The 17,204-nt window shown below is 47.7% G+C and overlaps 1 protein-coding gene across 4 annotated transcripts in view; it reads right to left on the bottom strand.

The window, feature by feature from the left end:
* SDK1 (sidekick cell adhesion molecule 1) overlaps nt 1–17,204 on the bottom strand; it is a 616,964-nt gene that overhangs the window by 186,754 nt on the left and 413,006 nt on the right. For all 4 annotated transcript variants that reach the window (XM_034988284.1, XM_034988283.1, XM_034988282.1 and 1 more), the window contains one exon: nt 690–837. In XM_034988284.1, coding sequence (XP_034844175.1) covers nt 690–837 — 148 coding nt within the window. The remainder of the gene's footprint in view (nt 1–689; nt 838–17,204) is intronic.

Below are 17,204 nucleotides of genomic sequence, written 5' to 3'. Positions count from 1 at the left end.
AGACACAGGAGGTGACCTTATTCTGTCTGGATAACCCACAGCACCTCCACTCTGGGAAGGGATTACAAGCCTGAGTGAGCCAGGCTGCCGGCCCACAGCCTGAGACACCTTCCAAATTATTTTTTTCTTTGGCTCTTTCAATATTTCTCATACCAAACGCCCACATTTTGAAAAAAGTCACGTAGGTCTCAACTCTTCCACTATTTGGGCCCAGCGAATGCTCAGGTTGGTTGGGAGGGCACACTGAAATGGGGTGAAGCCATGGTCCCAGGTCAGGACCACCCCCAGCACGCCGTGCCCTGCCAGACGCTCGCCTGCCAAGATGGCAGCACCAGCTCCTGTCCTGCCGGCAGCCCGGGTGGACAGAGGGCACGAAGACACGGTCAAAGCACCTCACCCCCTGGATACAGGGGGCTGTGCTCTCAGGAACGCCTTGTGTTGGTGCAGCTCGAGCACCACGGAAGTCGGAGAAACTTCCCTCAGAGCAATGAAGGAAAATCAGCGCGTCCAACACACAAGTGACCGTGTTCCTCTCTTCGTTCTAGTCTCTCCTGCACACATTTTTGCCACCGCTCCTAAGGGACGGAGGTTGATTCCTTCCATCAACCTCCTCCTCCTACTGGATGCTTGGTCTTGCTTCCGGGCCCAAGCTGCCCCACGTCCCCACTGCGGGCTGAGCGATCACACACCTGCTTGTCTCTGCGCTGTACTGGCCCTTGCCCACTTGATTCACGGCACACACCCTGAATTGATAGGTGCGAGCTGGAGTCAGGCCACGCACGGTGACACCTGTCATCTCGGGGCCGACGTTTGACAGATGTACTTTCCATGGAGAGTCTGAAAGAATGAGCAAAAGGAATTCAGAACCATACAAGCACATGTCTGAATAATAATAAGGGAATGCAAGCTACATTTCCATAAGTTCTCTCATTTGCTTTCCTGGCAGATGGAGTGGTTATCCCCATTCCACAGAAGTGGAAACCAAGGCTCGTGGCCACGTGGCTAGCCACCGGTAGCCACTGGGCCCGGCACTGAACCCCAAGACCGCCCATCGTCCTCACGCTGCTGTCAGCAAGTAAAGTGGCTTTTCCTTCAACCTGCATGTGGCAGTTTGAACAGAACCAAAATATTCCTCATTCCCGCGTTCCCTGTCAGCTCACACGGTGAGGCAGATTGCAGACTTGTCTCCCAGAAAAGGATGCCGCACATGTCACCAAATGATAAATAAAAACTATATTCATTAACATCTTAATAAAAGAGGAAATGAGCATGATAAAGACAGATGGGCTGTGCATTTTGCAACCCATCTGCGTGGTGGCCCATTACAGCACCACACCCCTCAGTGGCTTTGGCTGGAGAGAGACGTAATGAAATTCGCAGCTAGTTTAGAATATCTTTGCACCCAGCTTTCCGGCAGGTGTGGAAGAGCGACTCTGTCAGCCAAATGGGCTCTTGCCTGCAAGGCTTCAGAGGGTTCTGCTGGGGTCCCACACCTTTGTGGGATTTTTTTTTTTCTTTTTCTTTTTTTTTTTTTTTGGTGCAGAGTTGAAACATGCTTTCGGCCTGATCATTTAGTAGAATGATGCCCTGGAATGAACAAGACCTGGCAATGACTTTGAACACCCACTGTCACTTCTCATTTGGAATCGTCATGATGCCTGAGCTGCATTTTCAAGTTATCGGTGAGGTGAAATTGGGGGGAAGGGGTTCTTGTGGAAATCAAACCGTCTGTCTTCTTCCTTGGAAGTGGTGCCCAAATCCCTTTCACCCACACTGGAGACGGTCAGAGAGAGGAGAGCCATGATTTCCACTATGGCATTGGGCAGCGATCGGATTGCGGAGGACACCAGCCACGGGTGCCCTCCACACGCCGGATCACTGCCACTTTGGCAAAAACCTAAAGACCTAACTATGAGGGTTCACAAGTCTGTGCCGGGGGCTCATCGGAAATGTGCGCTGCTTCCTTAGGAGTCACCAAGAAATAACCACAGCCTGCTCCAAGATGAAATGAGCCTCTCAAGGGGAACTTGTGTTGGCTCTCACGCCGAGCCGTCTACAACGAAGCTGGACTCTGTTAGCTAGATTCCTCGACAAAAAGTTATGCCGCTCTGGAGCAGGATGCCAGTTGGGCTACAAAGGCTGAATCTTTTTAATTATTTCAAATAAAGCTGCTTCCAAAAACGGCTTTCTGGGAATGCAGTCCTCAGCACCAGCTGGGCATTTCAGTGTTCTTGGCTTTTGATTTTCAGTGATATAGGTAATCTATGGTTGATGAGGATCCCTTGCTCTTTATGTTTCCTTGAAAGTGCAACGTGTGCATCCCCAGTGAACTACGAAAAACCTCACACTGATTTCTCTTTTTTGCGCTGGGAGTCTGAGACCCTTCTAGAAGCATCAGACAGCTCATGGTGGTCTGGTTTGCTAAGCAGCTCCCCTACAGGAAAGAGCCATTTGTCCACATGGACGATGCAAGAGCCCTCCCTTGCATCCATGTAACTGCTGGTGGGGAGCAGCACCTCTCCCTGCCAAGCCACACTCCAGCGGAGATACAGTTTTCCTTTGGAAGACAATGGATGCAGAGTGGTCACAGTTGACTACGCTCTCCTGTAGACTGCTGTTCACTTTTGTTTGAGCTTCCTCTGTAAAGCTGGGGGCGGGGCAAGTCAAAACCACAGGGAGATCCACCTCACAACCACGGGGATGACTACTATAAAGAAAGCAGAAATGGCACGTGTGGGCGAGGGTATAGAGAAGCTGGAACATTCGTGCACAGTTGGTGGGGATGTGAAATGGGGTGGACGCTGCAGAAACCAATATGGCGGCTCCTCAAGAAACTAAAAATAGAACTACTTCAAAATATATACCCCAGTGAAATGGAAGGAGGGTCACAAAGAGATATTTGTTATGAACCCATGTTCATCGATGGATGGACGGATGAACAAAATGTGTCTAGCCCTACAACGAAATATTTTATTATTCAGCTTTGAAGAAGAAGAGATTGACACACACTCCACCAGGGCTAAACCTTGAAAATAAGGCAGTCACAAGAAGACAGGTTGTGTAGGATCCCACTGATGAGGCCCCTGAGGTCCACTGAGGTCCCTGGAGGAGTCAGATCCGCAGACACAGAGGTAAATGGTAGCTGCTGGGGCAGGGCGGGGGGGGGGGGGGAGATGGGGAGTCACGTTTAATGGATACACGGTTTTAGTTTTGCCAGATGAGAATGGAGATGGGTGGCACAATGTGAATGTACTAAACACCACTTAACTGTACATTTAAGAATGGCTAAGATGTTAAGTTTTATGTTATGTATGTATTACCACAATAAAACTTTTTTTTTCAATGGGGAAGAAAAAAATGGGGAAATAACATAGAACTCCCGAAACCGTCATTGGTTTGAAGGAGAAGTAAGCTGATGCATCCAGGCCCTGCTGGATGGGCCTGTCCCCCTCCCACTGCCCCTCATCCGTCTCTACCTCCCCACCCTGTTCCGGGACGACCTGCCTGGCAGAGCTGGGCTCTTTCTTACCCATGGGGAGACGGCCCAGGACTATCGCATTCTTCACCCAAATGTTCCTGCTCTTCCTCCCTCTCTGGGCACTGCAGCTCCCTGTCTCTGTGTCCTGAGTCAGCTGGCTCCAGCCCTGGGGTTCCCGGGGTCTCTCTCCACCCACACCTGGGCAGACCTTCCCTTTGCAGACTCCCTCCTTGACTGCTCTAAGTCAAGAGGGCCACCTGCTTCCTGTGGGACTGATGCAGCGCTCAATAAAACTTATCTTCCATCCCTCTCTTCCTGCAGACCTCAGTGTCTGTAAGCGAATGGCTCACCTGCTCATTCAGGTACAGAGTCCAAGGTCAGAAAGAGGCAAACTCAAAAAGACGGTGGCCGAGTCCGCTGACAGAGCCGATGCGTGTCAGCACGAAGGGGGCAGAGAGCACCCCACGCCGCCTCTCCCACCCCACATGCCCTCCCTCCCAGGTTCCGCTCAGAGTGTAGACAGCTCCTCCAAGTGTGTGACCTGAGCAGCGGGATCTGCGGCCCCATCTGCCTGGGCAACAAGGGCCTATTAATCTGCCCTGTACCCGGGGGCTCGGCTCAGGCCTCTGGATACGTCTACAGAACTCCACTTATTCTTTTCCCTCTCCCTCCTAGAAGATAAAAGGTCTGGCAGGAAGAGAGATTAAACTGAAAACTAATACAAATGAACCCGATCCATCTCATGGGCCCTCTGATTTGTACTAAAAAAAGAGAGGAACAAAAAAAGTGGTTTGGGAAGGATTTGCTCCCTCACAAGGCTCTGCACTGCAACCTTGCTGAGAACCGTTAAAATGTAAAGAGCAGGTCTGTCCCTGACAATCCGTAAGCAAAATCCCTTTAAAAGACGCTCCTCCTGGTCCTCAGACAGGAGGGGCTGAGATGTGGAAGATTCTTTTGATAAAGGAAACCATCCCATAAACGTTTCCATTAGCTTTTTTCCTCCCCTTCAGGGATGCCTCTTGTACCTCTGATCTCGAAGCCGAAGGAATTTTGGTATTCCTCAGCCAGGCTATTAAACAAACCTCTACCCCACACGGGCATCACTGGCCTTTCTCTTGGCTTCAAGTGCCCAGAATCCGCGAGGAGTTAATCACTCCTTTGCTCTGTCGATTGGTGAAAAAGCGGGCGGTTTTCAATCGTCACAAATGTACTGGAAGCTTTTTTATTTCCAATAAAAAAGAGCCTTACCATGTTCTCAATTAAAGGTATCCGAGGAAGGAAAAGACTTTTTCAAAGAAAATTTTCATTGCCAGAGGGACCATAATTATTACTGACACCTGATGTCTGTGTGGCAGCTTGCAGTCTGGACGTGAATTCATAGCTGTAACCACGCGAATCTTCTTGGGGAGGAGGTATATACGAGAGGAAAACCCAGACTCAGGGAGGTATAAATAATGCCCCCTGTCCTTACAGGCCACCACCTCCTAGACTTGGGAGCAGATTGAACATCACTAAAAGAGCAGCTGGGCCTCCAGCGTCTCCTTGTGAGAGGCAGTGGGAAGTACCGAGCAACACCCAGGCGGCAGACATTCCCACACACACAGACGCACACATGGGATCCAAGAAAACACATGGAACCAAAAGCTGATGCAAACTCATTCTGGTCTCTGGGCAATTAAAGAGATGCAGGAACAATTAAATGACCACAAGGAAGCAATCGGTGTGGGACATTCTGCAGGACAGACACCCTGGTCTCTGCACCAGACGACAGCAGGGGAAAGGGACACGGGGCTCTTGTTGATCAAGAGACAGAACCACCAAAGCAATGGATGGACCTTGTTTGGATCTGGATTTGGATTCAAAAGAATCAACCATGAAAAGTCAATTTTTAAAAAAGCATTTGAAGATGACACAAAGAAATGGAAAGACATTCCATGCTCATGGATTGGGAGAACATATATTATTAAAATGTCTATACTACCCAAAACAATCTGCACATTTAATGCAATCCCTATCAAAATGCCAATAGCACTTTTCACAGAGCTGGGATAAACAGTCCTAAAATTTGTATGGAACCAGAAAAGACCCCAAATAGCCAAGTAATCCTAAAAAAAAAAAAAAAAAAAAAAGCAAAGCTGGTGGCATCACAATTCCGGACTTCCAGCTCTATTACAAAGCTGTCATCATCAAGACAGTATGGTACTGCCACAAAAACAGACACATAGATCAATGGAACAGAATAGAGAGCCCAGAAATGGACCCTCAACTCTGTGGTCAACTAATCTTTGACAAAGCAGGAAAGAATACCCAGTGGGAAAAAGACAGTCTCTTTGACAAATGGTGTTGGGAAAACTGGACAGCCACATGCAAAAGAATGAAACTGAACCACTTTCTTACACCCTACACAAAAATAAATTCAAAATGGATTAAGGACCTAAATGAGAGACAGGAAACCATTAAAATCCTAGAGGAGAACACAGGCAGTAACCTCTTTGAAATTGGCCATAGCAACTTCTTTCTAGCTATGTCTCCTGAGGCAAGGGAAACAAAAGCAAAAATAAACTATTGGGACTTCATCAAAACAAAAAGCTTCTGCACAGCGAAGGAAACAATCAACAAAACTAAAAGGCAACCAACAGAATGGGAGAAGATATTTGTAAATGACATATCTGATAAAGGGTTAGTATCTAAAATATATATAAAGAACTTATAAAACTCAACACCCAAAAAACAAAGAGTCCAGTTAAAAAAATGAGCAGAAGACATGAACAGACATTTTTCCAAAGAAGACAACCAGATGGCCAACAGACATATGAAAAGGTGCTCAACATCATTCATCATCAGGGAATTGCAAATCAAAACTGGAATGAGATAGCACCTCACACCACTCACAATGGCTAAAATCAACAACGTAAGAAATAACAAGTGTTGGTGAGGATGTGGAGAAAGGGGAACCCTCATGCACTGTTGGTAGAATGCAAACTGGTGCAGCCACTCTGGAAAACAGTATGGAGCTTCCTCAAAAAGTTAAAAATAGAAATACCCTATGATCTAGTCATTGTACTGCTAGGTATTTACTCAAAGGATACAAAAATACAGATTCAAAGGGGCAGCTGCACCCCGATGTTTATATTTATAGCAGCATTATCTACAATTGGCAGATTACGGAAAGAACCCAAGTGTCCATTGACTGATGAATGGATAGACAAGAAGTGGTATATACATGCAATGGAATTTTGTTCAGCCATAAAAATGAATGAAATCTTGCCATTTGCAACAAGACAGAGAGAGCTAGAGAGCATAATGCTGAGTGAAGTTAAGTCAGTCAGAGAAAGACAAATACTGTATGATTTCATTCCTATGTGGAATTTAAGAAACAAAACAAACAATCATGGGCAGGGAAAGAGAAAAACCAAGAAACACTCTTAAATATAGAGAACAAACTGGGGGTTGCTGGAGGGGAGGTGGGCTGGGGGATGGGGTAACTGGATAATGGGCATTAAGGAGGGCACGTGTCCTAATGAGCACCAGGTGTAGTAGGGAAGTAATGAATCACTAAATTCTATACCTGAAACTAATATTACACTGTATGTTAACTAACAGAATTTAAATAAACACATAAAAAAAGCAATTCGGGACATATAAATATGGACTGAGTATAAGATGATATTAAGGATTGCCATTAATTTTGTTGTGTGTGACGTCATTTAGTTGAGCTATTTACTGAATCACTTAAGGTTGAAATGACATAATGTCTGGGATTTCCTTAAAAATACCCTAGCAAAACAAAAACAGAACAAAATGAAAGGTGGGGACTCAATGAAACCAATATGGTCATATGTTGATGGTGTCAAAAGTGAACGCATGAATACCTCTGTGTATGTGTCACACTTTTCATAATAAAAAGTTTCTAGAAAGTGACTGTTAATCGCAACATTGCCAGCATTGAGCATTGTGACCGTCTTAAATCATATGTTTGGTAGATGAAAAACGCGATTTCACTGATGCTTTGCCTTGTATTTTTTTTTTTTTTTAAGATTTTATTTATTTATTTGAGAGAGAGAGAATGAGACAGAGAGAGCACATGAGAGGGGGGAGGGTCAGAGGGAGAAGCAGACTCCCTGCCAAGCAGGGAGCCCGATGCGGGACTCGATCCCGGGACTCCAGGATCATGACCTGAGCCGAAGGCAGTCGCTTAACCAACTGAGCCACCCAGGCGCCCTGCCTTGAACATTCTTGCATTAAAACAACTTCCCCTAGGTTACAGAGCAAGTTAAGTGGAAGATTTAAGATGCACGTTTATTATTTTCTGAATTCTGATGCTGTTTTGGCTACAAGAGTCTGCATACTGTGTCTCCTAAAGTGTAAGCTTTAGGTTATGATAACAATAATATGCATAATAAATGACACCCATTTAGATAGCCACCCACAAGATAAACTCCATTAAATCGATTTTACTCACTGTTTGATCCTTTGCACCTAGAAGAGTGCCTGACATAGAGCAGGGGCTCCATCAATACTTGTTCAGCGAAAGTACCTGCCATGTCCTGGGCACCTGGGGTGACTTTATATGTACATAGTTAACCTTCACAATAATCTTGTGGCGGGTATGATTATCCTCTTGTTCATATGAGAAGGAGACACAGGGGGATGGAACCATGGATCGTGGTCTGATCTTTCTACCTGGGTAGAAACTCCCAGATAAAGGCATGTTGTTCTTCCGACTTCTCATTACTGGTCACAGTTAGTACTCAAGCTTTCAAGTCAAGAGCTTAGTCATAGAACCAGAAGCACAACTATGTCTTGGCCCAAAGCTTCCAAGAAACTCAGCCATGCCACACTCATGAGAGGCTCTCCTTCCGCACACTGGCTGTTTAAACACTGAATATAAGTACTCTGGGCTTCTTAGGAAGATACTGCACACTCAGGACAGGTGAGAATCTAAGCCTGGGCACAAGTTAAGTTGCACTTCCCACTGGTTAAAAGGCCTCTCCAGCGTCAACAGCGGTAAGGCCTGTTGATGGCACTCACCCCCGATGTGAAGGGACGGGAATGGCACTTTGCTCTGTGTTCTTCCTTTTAGAAGTCCAGAATGCTGGTCTAATCATCAGAAAAACATCCCCAAATCCCAACCTAGTGATGTCCTACAAAGCACCTGACTGGCACTCCTCAAAACTGTTAAGGCCATCAAAACGGAATGTCTGAGAAAGTGGCCTGCTGAGAGGAGCCTGAGGAGACAGATGTGGTGTGGTGTACCCATCCGGGATCCCATCCGGGACAGAGAAAAGACAGTCGTGAAGAACTGAGCGAATCTGAATAAAGCACGGACTTCAGTTAATAACAGACATGTCGGTACTGGGTCATTCACTGTGACAAACGTACCATACAGATGGAAGATGTTCATGAGAGGGGAAACTGAGTGTTGGGCTTTTGGAAATTCTCTATCTTCACAATAACTCTGCAAACCTAAAGCTGTTCTAAAATAAATCTGACGAGAAGAAGAGGCCTGTCCGTCAGTGGGTTGATGTGGACCAGGCGGGGAAGGGACAAGCTGGGGCACGCGGAGTGGGACCTGCGCTGGGAGGCCCTGCGTGCTCCACGGGACAAGGGAACGGAGCTGGGCATGTGAGCTCACACAGGGAGGCATGCACAACAGGGTCAGGGCGAGTTTCAAGCCACTGCCACCGTTCCTGACACTGGAGCCCGGGACGATGGGGCTGTCCCACTGTCCCAGACGCGGCTCACTTCATCTCTCAGTGTTTGAGGTCCTGCCGTCTGTGGGGTGGAGGGACAGCAAGGGGCCGCGTCCTCCGCAGCTGTAAACAGTAGTCGCCGACGGCCTTCATGGTAGGAGGCTAGCGTCCACTCTGGAAGGCGCAAGGACGGAGGGGCCTTGAGCTCTCAGCCCGCATCTGCACTGGCCCTGCCCGAGGCCCCGCAGAGACCCTTCTGGTTCTGAATAGTTTTCCCTTAGTGAGAGCTCTAAAACGACATCAGCCATCCAAAACCTGAGTCCACCCACAGAACCGCATGCCCACTAAGTAATGCAAGAAGGTTAAAAAAAAAATACATATACATATAAAATATATATATTAATTACATACAATTACATATAAATTTTATATACATATATAAATTATATATGTATATAAAAGTTATACATGTATATAAAAGACATCACAAAAATACCTATTCATTAACAAAAACTTGGAAAATAGAGTGTGAGAAAAAATGAAACAAAACAGGCATGGGGCATTCTATTGCTTTTTAAAAACCATTTTCATGAATTTTCAAGTGCTTTGTGTAATTATTTTCAAGTTTTTCGGAGACCACTCCTACCTACATTTCAGCGTCCAGCTCACTGAGTCACTGAAATTAATTTGGTGGGATGATCACCGTTTGCTTCTTGACATCCAAGTACCTGAAGTTCTGATTGTAACGTGAACCGAGAAACGAAATTTCAAGGCCCAGACAACAAATCATTTCCACCTCCGTTGGTTTGGCTGCTGGGGCTGAGAGCTAGTCCCCGCCCCCAAGCCCCTAGTCTACGCCAGGTGGAGTGGGGACTCGGAGGCAAGCTCAGCTGGCGCTACGGAACGGTGTCTCTCGGCTCATTCAGAGCTCGTCTGGACATTCAAAGAGAAGCGCAGATAATAACTAGTTCTGCGAAGGGTAAAGAAGACTCTGGTTACAAACTGTTGCAAGACCGAGAGGACTTGACTTCATAGTGGTGCTGCAGCGTCCTGCTTGGTGGGTAGACGGCACACTGGTAGGATGGGCCGTGCCCGCAACACGAGATGACAAGGTCCTCGGGATGGACCAGACGCCATCGAGGCATCACAACTATCTAGAACGAGTGAACTGAAGCACAAGTTTGGAAGAATGCAGTGACTCGACCCTGAGAGAGAAGCCTGAGATCACGGGAGGAACGGCCACAACCCGCAGAACTTCCCTGGCCTGGGAAGGGGTAGGCAGCAGGGGGCTATTCCCTACCAAAGACAAAGCCCCAAGGAGCAGAGGGTTAAAGTATGGTTTGGTGTCCCTCACTTGGGAAGGGCATTCTCTGTTGCTGACGTCATCAGAGCAACAAGAAAGTGTGCAGGGCCAGAGGGAAAAGGCACAAAGCGTGGCCTTCCAAGTCTAGAACCAAAGCGCTGAGCATTTGGGAAATTAATGAACCTCCCTCCCCCCACTAGGGAATGCGGCCAAAGTAAAGTCAGCAACGGGCTTTGGGACCTTACGCTCTTCATGTCCAAGGGACTGGGGCCTCTGCACTGTAAGACCCCAAAGGTGCTCGAGGCTTGGGTCCACAAGGGGACATGCACTCCTGGTCAGGGTGTGGGCGCTGAACTGGAGAAGCCATCCACTTCAGAGAGGTGGAGAGAAGACAGGGGGGTTGGGAAGAGGGATTGGACGAATCCAGAAGTGTAGGGGAACCGGGCTGTGGGCAGGAGCCATATCATGATTGTGGCTGGTGTGCCCCACACAACGGGTCAGACCTTGGAGAGCTCGAACCTTCGCTGGCTGGTGGCCGGGCGGAAGCAGGCGGCCCTCTCTGCATCGAAGCTGCCCCAGCCTCAGGGCAGACACATCGCAGGGGCCACGCTGCATCTGCACTGAGCAGTCCTACAGGCTAACCCAGGCAGGAATTTACCCAGCGTGTGCGATGCGTTTGGAAAGGGCCCACCAGAGATGAGCACCAGCGAGGGCTGCGGGGGCGACCTCGGGCTCCGGGCCCACCCCCGTGTCTTGCCGGAGGGCTGGGAGCCAAGAGGGTGAGAACCCCCAGCCCTCCACCTCAGCCCCTCTCTGGGCCCACGGCATAGCAAGATAACAAAGATGAGCAAGTATTTGTGACACACTCTGTCTTCCTGCACGGATTTTAAAATGGGAGCAAATGCCATTAATGTGAGGTTCAATATGCAAAAGCCCCAAGAAAAATGAGCTGAGACAGAAAATACTTCCTAACAACTCGGAGGCTATTAGTAGATACCTGTGTGAGCTATGTTTCAAAGACAGCATTAAAATGACTTGACGCATGAAGACCAAAGTCTCTGCAATTTGGGCAAGCAAAATGGCTCAAAGCCTGTCAGCTTTTAAGCACGTAATAGCAAAAGCGGGGATGAAGATGTTGAACGTATTGTGCAGAGCCAGTCAGGAACAGCTTTCACTCGGGAGCAAGTGAGCTAATGGAGAGTGGGGTGCGAGACAGCTCCCGGGCCCTGGCTGAGAAGGCTCTGGGACCACAGAAGAAAGAGCTGAGCCACACGGCTCAGAGATTATCCCTGTGAAGGACGACAGACCCTTCCTGCCTCCCCAAAGATGCTGGGAGGGGGCTGGGGAGAGGCCCCGGGCCCCAGAGAGTGCTCCCCAAAAGCTAGTCGCAGACCAGCTACTGATAGAAGATGCCCTGCTCAAGAAAGCTGTGGCCAGGACAACGTTCTAGGCCCGGGGAAAGACACAGGCCTGTGGGAAATTGCCACCTGGACCCCAAAAACGTCACCTCGGACTCAGCATGCTCCAGCCAGGTTAGCCGATGATCCGCCCAGAACAACGCCCCTCAGTGGGCTTGCAGTTCCCAGGCCCAGCCCCTGGGCTCCCAGTTGTCTTTGGCGCCCTTCCTTCCAGGGAATTCAATCACCAATTCAGAATAAGCAACCTTCCTGCTTGCTCCTGCTGCCTCTGAACCTCACACCAGGACAAAGCTGCCTGCACCCCCTGCCGGGTCCGTCTGTCGCGTTTAAGTTGCTTTCCTGCTGCATTGCTCAGTGACCTTGTATGGCCTCTGTGGATAAGGACTGTGGTCTGGCTCACTCGGTCGCTCAGTGCGTGCGCCCGTGTGCATGTGTACATATGCAGAGAGAGAGAGAGAGAGAGAGAGAGAGAGAGGTCTGCTGCTTCTAAAGAAGATTTAAACACCTGAAGTGAAAATATACATAAAATTGCATATAAAATTAAAATAAAAAATAAACAAATCCAAAATCATTAAGGATGAGAAGGCAGTGTTGAGCACCTGGGAGGACTTAGGTAGTCCAGCTAAGCACTCAGCTTAGCTCTGGGTTTCCAGGAGACCAAAGGGAAAAGTGATGTGCTGGATGGCAGAGTTTGAAAAGGAAGCTGCTAAGTTGCTTGGGAGAAATAGGCATTGTCTGGGTGGCAGAGACGCCCACTGCATGGTTGCCTCCAGCCAAGACACGGTGAGACGTGCAGAAGACCGAGACATGTTCTCCCAACCTCACGTTTCTTTTAGCACGTCTTCAGAAAAGAGCAAGTATGGTATTCACTTATGGAAGACAGTGTTCCTTTCCAAGTTAAGGAAAAATACATTAATTTGGAGTTTGAGGCTCGGGAACCTGGCATCATGATGGTGACCACGTCCCTCAGTGTGTCACCTCTGAACTGCGGAGGGCAGGACCTCAGGAATCCGCCTCAGGGCTGTGGAGCCAAGGACATTCATAGGAGGAAGTTGTAGGGTATTGCTAAATGGAATATTGTTATTTTAGGAATAATTGGCTTAGAAGAAGTTTCCATAAAGGTATTTTAAAATTCGGGGCACCTGGGTGGCTCCGTTGTTAAGTGTCTGCCTTCGGCTCAGGTCATGATCCCAGGGTCCTGGGATCGAGCCCCGCATCGGGCTCCCTGCTCGGTGGGAAGCCTGCTTCTCCCTCTCCCACTCCCCCTGCTTGTGTTCCCTCTCTTGCTGTGTCTCTCTCTGTCAAATAAATAAATATTAAAAAAAAAGATGTTTTAAAAATCCTAAGAACCATGAATGGGAAGAATGTACTAGATCATGATGAACTTGTTTCAAATCAAGATCCCGTTCATTTATATGAACTTCAGGAACAGGCTGCGTGGGGAAAGAGGCCTGCCGAGTGCTGGTCCTTGCAGGTGGAGGACAGACTGAGAAGGGCCACAGGGGAACCTCCCGGAGGATGGAAACATTTTGTACCTTATTTGAGGTAGGAGCTATGTGGTGTATGTGTATTTGTAAAAACTCACTTAAGATCTTTGTGTTTCATGATATGCAAATTATATATCAGTAAGCAACAAAAGATCAGTATCATACGTAACAGTAAACCCCTGGTAGACGTTCCACTGAGATCAGGGGATGAACAAAAGACTCGCTACTATGCTGATTATTCTTTTAAATTATCCTGGCTAACCCTGTAACATTAAAAAAAAAAAAAAGAAACAATAAGTTTTTATTATTTGGAGAAGATATGATTGTCTACCTCAAAAACTTAAGAGGATCAACTGGAAAATCGTTAGAATAAAAAGAGAATATGGAAAGCGGGTGCACAGGAGACAAACACTTGAACATCAGGACTGTCATGATACTCCAACAATGAGCTAGCTGCAAGATGGAGCAGAGAGAAAATCCTATTCCTGGCAGCAACAGGACAGAATCTTAGCACAACTTTGACACAGAAATGTAGAGCCTGTGAGTATAAGCCTGCAAACTTCCCTACATGATATAAAAAAGCAGCTAACAAAATGGAGAAGCAGGTTATTTTCTAGGTGGAAAGACAGAATCTCCAAGAGGTCAGTTCTCATAAAACTCATCATAGATTTAACATCACTAAAAAGTCAAAGGGACTATTTTTGAAAGCTGACAAAATAATTCCAATTTTTTTCCAGAAGAATAAACAGGTGACAAGAACCAGCAAAATTCTTAAAAGATGAAGGAACTTGCTTTATCAGCTATTAAAACACATTTCAGAGCTAAAACAATTAAAATAGAGACCAGGAAGAAGAACAGATGATGAATCAATGGGTCCAAATAAACCCCAAATAGACTTTTATAGAAACGGGTCCTCTTCATGTATAAAAAAGGAAAAAAAAATCCATAAATAAATGGAATATTCAGTGAATTGTGTTGGGAAAATGAGGGTCATTTAAAAAAATAAAAATCATATATCAGAATTTCCATCTAAATTCCAGATGAATTTAAAAGTTAAATGTATGAAAAAGTAAAGCTTTAAAAACAAGAGGAAAACTTACAAGAACTAGTATTTTATGCTTGTGTTGAGCTATCCAACCAAACATACAAATAATGAAAGAAATCACAGAGGAAAAGATCAACAGATTTAACTATGTAAAAATCAAATACTTCTGTATGTCAAAAAGGAATACACAAAAGAGTAAAAAGCAAACTGAAAGAATACGTGTCACACATGACAGAAAAAATCCTAAGGTTTTGATACAAAAACAGAGGAAAGGAAACTGACAGATCATAGAGAGGAAGCACAGAAAGCCAAGGAACTTGGGAAAATGTGTTCAGCAGGACCAGTAATCAAAGAAATGCAAAGTAAAAATCTTCAGAATGGAGACATAGGAGAGTATCTTTGCAAACTTGGGAGGAGGAAAAATATTCTTACAAGTCTCCTTCTAGATATTTCCATGTGTTGGTGTCCTGCCTTCATTGTGCCCTCAGGGCCTACTTTGCCTGCTGGGTAATTCATCGCTGCTGGAGGAGACCTGCGTCAGTGCCCTGCCCCCCCAGAAAAGATGACCTGGGACAGAACACCCCCCAGAGCAGGAGACCAGGGAGAGCACTCCTCTCCAGAAGGGGAGACATGGAGACAACATCCCTCCCCAGAGAAGATGACGTGGGACAGCACACCCCCAGAGCAGGAGACCTGGAGACAGCACCCCACCAGAGAAGGCGACCTGGGACACCACCCCCCACCCCCCGCCCAGAGCAGGAGACATGGGATAGTGCCCCCCTGGAGAAGATCTGGGACACCACCACCCCCAGAGCAAGACCTGGGAACAGTGTCCCCTGGAAGGAGAGACAGGGGACACTGCTGGGAGGAGATGCTACAAGGAGTTGACTAGAGACAGAGGAGCAGGGACGGGGAGAGAACTATGTGCGCATGGATCCACGAGCCATGCCTTGTTGCTAAAGCGTAACAGGCAAAGCAGTGAGTGGCTGGAGATAAATCTGGAGAGGCAGGTGGCAGGCGGATGATGAATAGCACTATGTGCCACAGTAATCAGCCTAGAATCTATTCTTTAAGCAATGAAATATCTATGGTGGAATCAGGGCTGGCCGTGTGGCTAGAAGACGGGCTAGGGACCAGTCTCCAGGCCGTGTGGACCCCTACGCACTCTGGGGGAGCTGAAGGAGATCATGGAGGAACTCAGGGCTCGCACCCAGCCCCGCCGCGGGCCCTTCTCTGAGGGGCCTCTGAAGGGTTTCTAGCAGAGTGGGGAGGCTTCACTTGGGCACATGTACATCTCGAGGGCTCCTGCTGATGGCTCGGGGAAGGCAGAGTTTGGGAGGATAACTGGAAGGACCCGTGTGATGGGGTGGCAGCCAGCAGGGGAAAAGGGGTTGCAGGAATGGAGAAGGGCAATGGGTTGGAGAAACATGTATAAGGTAAACCTTATAATTATTATATTTGTGGGGACAGAGTCAAAACGATGTCTGGGTTTCTAACTTGAGAAGGAGCAATCTCAGGGGAAACATGATGAGTTCTGGCAGTTTGAGTTTGCTGAGCCCATGGGACAGCTGGGTGAGGATGTCTGGGGACATGTGGTTACATGAGTCTGGGGTCCAGGGCCGAGGTCTAGGTCGCAAACATGTTTTAGGGAATGGCAGCACACGGGCTCACTAGCTGGGGGGCACAGAGGAGGCGAAGACCGTGGCTGAGCAAGCCAAGTGAGGAATGCTGGCATGTTAGGGGAGGAGAGGAAACGAAGTCTCCAGACGAGTCACAGGGAATGGCTCGAGGGATGGAAGGAGAAGGGCAGGACCCAAGAGGGAAGCAGGAGTCAAGCCAAGGGAACACGGTGCTCTGGGTGGCCGGAGATCAAGAGCACGGGCTGCACAGCCGTTCTGGAGGACCATGGCCACTCACTTGCACTTGGCCTTCAGGTCGGGGAGGCTCTGGCCTCCGCGGAGAAGAGCGGACGGCATGGCTAAGAGATGAGGAGGAGGAGGTGATTCTCTGGTGAGGCGGAAAGAGCCAGGAGGGAAGGAGAGCTGGAAGGCAGAGGGTGGCCGGGTATTAAGTCCTGGCAGACATGGGACAGTGGGGCTGGCTTTCAACTCACAAGGGACTGTGGTGATTCCCTCTCTGTGCTTTAAGTAAGCTCTAGATATTTATTAGTGAGCATGCCTAACTTTAATAATAAAAATTACAAAGTTATCTTATATTTTAATTCAAGTATTTTAAGGTGTGATGGCAAAACCACACCCGCATCTATTAAAAAAATGAAGAGAAACAAAGCCCGGAGTTTTGTGTAAGGGTGTTTATTACCTGTGACTGCTTCCCGGGGGACACGCGCTCCGGTGTAAAAAAAATTCATAGGAAAAGAGACAATCTTTCCAGCTGGTGAAAGATCTCAACTATTCTATTTTAGCAGTGGAATTAATGCCTTAGTGCAGCTCAGGGAGTGCAGGCAAAGGGCTCAATTTGAGGATTAGATTAAGGACTGCCTCTCCCAACAATCAGGGTTATCGCCAAAGCTCGTTCAATGAGTGCATGTGTTTCTAATACTATAAGAGGCCAACTCACTCAGCTGAAAGGATACATTTTTTAAAAGGTAAAACCGGGGCGCCTGGGTGGCTCAGTTGGTTAAGCGACTGCCTTCGGCTCAGGTCATGATCCCAGGGTCCTGGGATCGAGTCCCACATCGGGCTCCCGGCTCGGGGGGGAGCCTGCTTCTCCCTCTAACCCTATCCCCTCTCATGCTGTTTCTCTCTCTCTCTCTCTCTCTC

This window comes from Mirounga leonina, unplaced genomic scaffold (genome assembly GCF_011800145.1).
Source record: "Mirounga leonina isolate KUSES-001 unplaced genomic scaffold, KU_Mleo_1.0 Mir_454, whole genome shotgun sequence".
Taxonomy (NCBI): Eukaryota; Metazoa; Chordata; class Mammalia; order Carnivora; family Phocidae; genus Mirounga; species Mirounga leonina.
The sequence above is the reverse complement of the archived record's forward strand: the minus strand, read 5'-3'. Positions and strand labels throughout refer to the sequence as shown.